The sequence below is a fragment of the Tupaia chinensis genome, unplaced genomic scaffold (genome assembly GCF_000334495.1).
Source record: "Tupaia chinensis unplaced genomic scaffold, TupChi_1.0 Scaffold144058_1, whole genome shotgun sequence".
Lineage (NCBI taxonomy): Eukaryota > Metazoa > Chordata > Mammalia > Scandentia > Tupaiidae > Tupaia > Tupaia belangeri.
In genome coordinates this window covers 1,454,568-1,459,360 of record NW_006203910.1, presented here as the reverse complement: position 1 = coordinate 1,459,360, position 4,793 = coordinate 1,454,568, and the positions used below count along the sequence as shown (strand labels likewise).

At 43.0% G+C, this 4,793-nt stretch overlaps 1 protein-coding gene across 5 annotated transcripts in view; it reads left to right on the top strand.

Annotated features, from left to right (window-relative positions):
• The window catches only part of SMARCA1 (SNF2 related chromatin remodeling ATPase 1), a 107,844-nt gene that overhangs the window by 22,354 nt on the left and 80,697 nt on the right, over window positions 1-4,793 (top strand). For all 5 annotated transcript variants that reach the window (XM_006165846.3, XM_006165845.3, XM_006165848.3 and 2 more), the window contains exon 8: window positions 597-665. In XM_006165846.3, coding sequence (XP_006165908.1) covers window positions 597-665 — 69 coding nt within the window. The remainder of the gene's footprint in view (window positions 1-596; window positions 666-4,793) is intronic.

Genomic DNA, 4,793 nt, shown 5'->3' with positions numbered 1-4,793 from the left:
CCCCTCTTTTTTTTTTTTTTTTTAAAGGAAGATTTTTTTTCTATAGGATGTGTGTGCTTGTTGGGGGGGGGACAGAGAGAGAGAGAGAGAGAGATAACTCCTTATGGGGGGGACTATACTGCAATCCCCTCTCCTCCATTTTTTTATCTGGATTTTGGGCATGCACACACTCGGCACCTGGCATGAGTTTCAAGCCACCAGGTCCAGGACTTGAGTCACAGCCAGTCATGTGGGAGTCTAGTGCCTTAACCGCTATTCCACCTGCTGACCCCTGATTTTGTACTCTTTCTACTACTATTGACTAGATATAATGTTATGGTATGAGGAAGCCTAATGTCTTTTTAAGGAAAAGAATTGCTGATGGAATTCTTATATAATGGAGTTTAAATTTTGTTAACTACTTCAGTATTTTATTTACTTTCAGAAGTAAATAATATTGGCCAGCCAATTAACACAGTTAATTAAATAATATTGTCCAGCCTAGTTCTGACAGTACTTTTAAAATGGATTATTTCTATACTGGTTATTTAAGAATTTATAGACTACCAAGTTTGTTTAAAACATGCACTTATTTCAGAATTTCCACCCTTCCACAGGACTTTGATTCTTGGTTTGACACTAAAAATTGTCTTGGTGATCAAAAACTTGTGGAAAGACTTCATGCAGTAATCACTAGCAGACAAAAATATTCAGTGGTTATATGTCTATAACTGAGCCAGAAAAAAAAAAGAAAATGTAAAAACAAGCTGTGATAGAATGTGTTTGATCTTGTGGGTTTGCCTCTTGGCTCAATCTCACTGCTTCTCCCTCCCATCCTTTCTGATAGCCTCTTTGGTAGATAAATTCCACTCTATCCTCAGCCTCTCTATAAACATAAACACCTTTCTGCCTCTGCAGTAGAGGCTGCTCCCTCTTGCACAGATCCTCGCGATGGCATCAGTAATTCCCTGGCTCCCCAGTGCTGCTGCTTCTCCATGGTCGTGTATAAAACTCTACCTTTGGGGCCCAGGCTATCTTGCAGTTCTGCCCTTCTCTCATTCTCTTCTCTGTTGTCTGTTTATTGCCAGGTGATGCCCTCACGTTCACTGAACACCTTTTTTGCCTTTTTTTTTTTTTTTTGAGACGTTTTTGCTACAGGGCGCGTGCTCTTGCCAGAAAGACAGAGACAGAGAGACAGAGGGACAGAAAGTGAGAAATCACCCCCCAGGGGGGATAGCCACGCTGCAATCCGATCTCCTCTATTCTCCTCTCGAGATCTTGGGCACGCACACACATGCGTCCAGTGTGAGTTTAAGCCACCGGGTCTGGGACTCGAACCGTGGTCGGCTACATGAGAGTTCAATGACATAGCCATTACACCAACTGCTGGTCCCAGTTTTCTGGTTCTTGATAACTCCTTACATCCTTCCAGCTCTTTCACTCGTGCTACTCCTGTATCTGTTCAGTTGCCTTTGAGAGACCTCCAGTCCTGGCCCTTGCTTTCTCCTGTTCTGACGTGTTTGGTGTCCAGCAGTGAGCCCATTTTCTATCACTTGTACCACTCTCGTGTCAATATTCCCAAGCTCCCGTTCCCATTGGCCATCCCTGCCAAACCATAAACTGGGATCATGTAACTATCTTCTGAGTTTGACTTCTGCTTCATTCACTAGCAGAGAGATCTCTATACTAGGGCTGCTCGATGCTGGTAAAGGGTATTTGACAGCTGTGTGGGGCTGGCAGGTGGCCTGGTTTTTAGGGGCGCGAGAGTCTTACATGGCCGACTGCAGTTCAAGTCCTGGACTTGGTGGCTTGTTTTCTTCTCTCTGTCTCTTTCTGGTCAAATTAAAACATAATAATAAATGGAAATAGTTAAATAATTAAAAAAAAGATTTGATGACTGTACAGGTTGGACCCACTATGATTTTCATGTTCTTTAACATAAGCTGGGATTGTACATTCCTGGTGATCTTTTAATATGGCCTTACATGAACTTCCTTTTTATTTCCTGGGACAGCTGTTTGAGGCCTTCCTCAATTCCATGAGTTCTATCTCTGATAACCCCTGCCCACCTTTCTCAGTAGATAACATTATTTCATTCATTCTTTTTTTCTTTTTTCTTTTTAGTTTGCCAGAGGGCTTATGCGCTCACCAGAGAGACAGAGAAAGAGGGAAAAAGCACCCTGTATGGGACACGGTCACACCAGAATCTCTTCTCTTCCACTTCTCCATCTTGTTGGTATTTGGGGCATGCACCTACACATGCCCAGCATGTTTTTTAAGCCATCAAGGCCAGGACCTGAACCACATGGTTAGCCATGTGGGTGGGATCTGGCTTCCTTAACCACCAGACCTCATGCTTGCCCAATCATTCCTTTCTTAAAGAGAAAACAGGGACCAGCAGATGGTGTAACGGTTATGTCGTTGGACTCCCACATGGCCTACCTCAGTTTTACCCAGACCTAGCAGCTTGAAACTCACACTAGGCGCATGTGCATGCATGCCCAAAATCCCAAGAAGGATTTTGGAGGAGAAGGGATTGTGGTGTGGCCATCCCCCTGGAGGATGATTTCTCACTTTCTGTCTCTCTGTCTCTCTGGCGAACATACACACCCTATAGCACCTATAGCAAAAATCTCTCTCTCGCCCTCTCTCTCTCTCTTGCTCTCAAAAAAAAAAAAAAAGAAGAGACAGAAGGCATTAGATAAGAACTCTAAAAATGTCTATCTTCCAGGGCCAGCAGGTGGTATATACAGTATTTGGGGTGCTGGATTCCCACATAGCCAATTGCAATTAAAGTCTGGGACCTGGACACTTGAAATTCGCACTGGGCATGTGTGCGTGCATGCCCCATATCCTGGGAAAGAATGTGGCGTGGCCATCCCCCCAGGGGAGTGATTTCTCACTTTCTCTCTCTCCATCTTTCTCTGTCTCCAGTGAGAACACGTGCCCTATAGCAAAATTTCTCAAAAACAAACAAACAAACAAACCAACAAACAAAAACTTCTGTCCTCTAAGGATATCTGCAATGATGTTACCTTTTGTCTGAATGGGAAGAGGTATCCTTTCTTTGATCAATGGGTAATTCCACGGGAACCTTTATCTCATCTCTTCCTGTTTCTTGGTGGACTTTGTCCTATCATTTATTGTTTTGACTAAATTTTCTGCCTGTCCATCCATATTAACTATTTTCCTCAGCATGGAGACATGCTCAAGTATGTCCAAACCCAACTCCATACCTACCCACCCACACTCAAACAGTGTTCCCTCAATACTCAAGATGTGATTCTGTTTTCTTCCCTTGATGGCTAAGCTGCTTGAAAGTTTTCTCCCATCTCTACTGCCTAATCACCTATTCTCTTATGGACCCATTGACCCCAGGCTTCTATCATTTCATACAACTGAACCTTACCTCTCAAGGATTTTAATGACTGCTGAATTCAGGATACATTTTTTAAAAAAGATTTTTGCCATAGGGCATGTATGCTTGCTGGAGAAACAGAGAGACAGAGAAAGAAAAAAAAATGAGAATCACTTCCCTGGAGGGAGGAATGACCACACAACAGCCCCTTCTCCTCCATTCTCCTCTTGGGATTTTGGATACTCATGCATACGTGACCTGCATGTTTTTTAAGCTGTTATGTCTGCAGAGTCGGTCATGTGGGATCCAGTGCCTTAACTAACATGCCACCTGTTGACTCTGGGGTACACCTTTTGGTCAGATGCAGGGAGGGTGTAAAAGGGACTGATAGGAGTAGCCAGTGAGAGAAACTCGAGAAAGATGGCATCCTCAGAACCAGGAAGAAAAGAGTTTCCAGCAAGAGGAGTGTTCAGCAGAGCTAAATATATGCCTGGGTTGCTCTCTTCACTTTCTCCTGTCAGTCCACCCCATCGTCCCTTAAAGTTTAGCATTTTACAGGGCTTCGTCTTTGACATGCTCTCACTAGGGATCTACTCCCATGGTTTAAGGTGCCGCCTGCATAGACGACACATGAATTCAGCTCTCCATAGCTCTCGTCTAAGCTCTTTGCTTTCTTATCTCCCTGTCTTCCGAGTCTTTGTCTATAACTCTCATAGGTGGTTTAAACTCTTAGAAAGTTCTTAGACAAGTTTAAGAGGCTCAGAACCGAAACCAGAAGTCTTCTTTTCCTCTTCCTCTTTCCTCACCTCCCGTAGATCTCTAATAAACACAGTCACAGTTTATTGAACGTCTGTGGTGGCTCAGTGCTGTCCGTGCTCTACCACAAATTCCACAGCAACCTTGAAAATAGGTCTCACTACTCTCATTTTAAAATGCTTGGCATATAGGCGTGCCACAGTCTGGGAGGGAAGTGGTGAATGAAGATACAGACTTAAAAAAATTGAAGAACTTGCTCAGGCTCTTGATAGCTAATTCGGGCTGACTGAGCTAATTTTAGGAAAGCCTGATCTGGGTTTGAATTCTGTTTCTATCACTAACAAAGTGACTTTGGTGAACTCACTAAACACTGAAATAATCACATTTCCAAAGTTGAAGATCTCTTGTCAGGATTAAATGTGACATGTAAAGTTCCTAGTGCAACATTTGGCACATGGTAAGGAGGTATTCTGTAGGTGGTAGCAGTGTTATTTCCTTGGACTAGAATCTGTTTCCCAGGTATACACTGATTATTTTGTCTTTGTCCTCTAATTATAGCTTCCTTAACATTGACCCATTTTCTTCTCATTCATATATGTAACTCTTTTTTTTTTTCTTTTTTTAGGAGAGGTTTTTGCTATAGGGCATCTATGCTTGCCAGAAAGACAGAGAGAGACAGAGAGACAGAAAGTGAGAAATC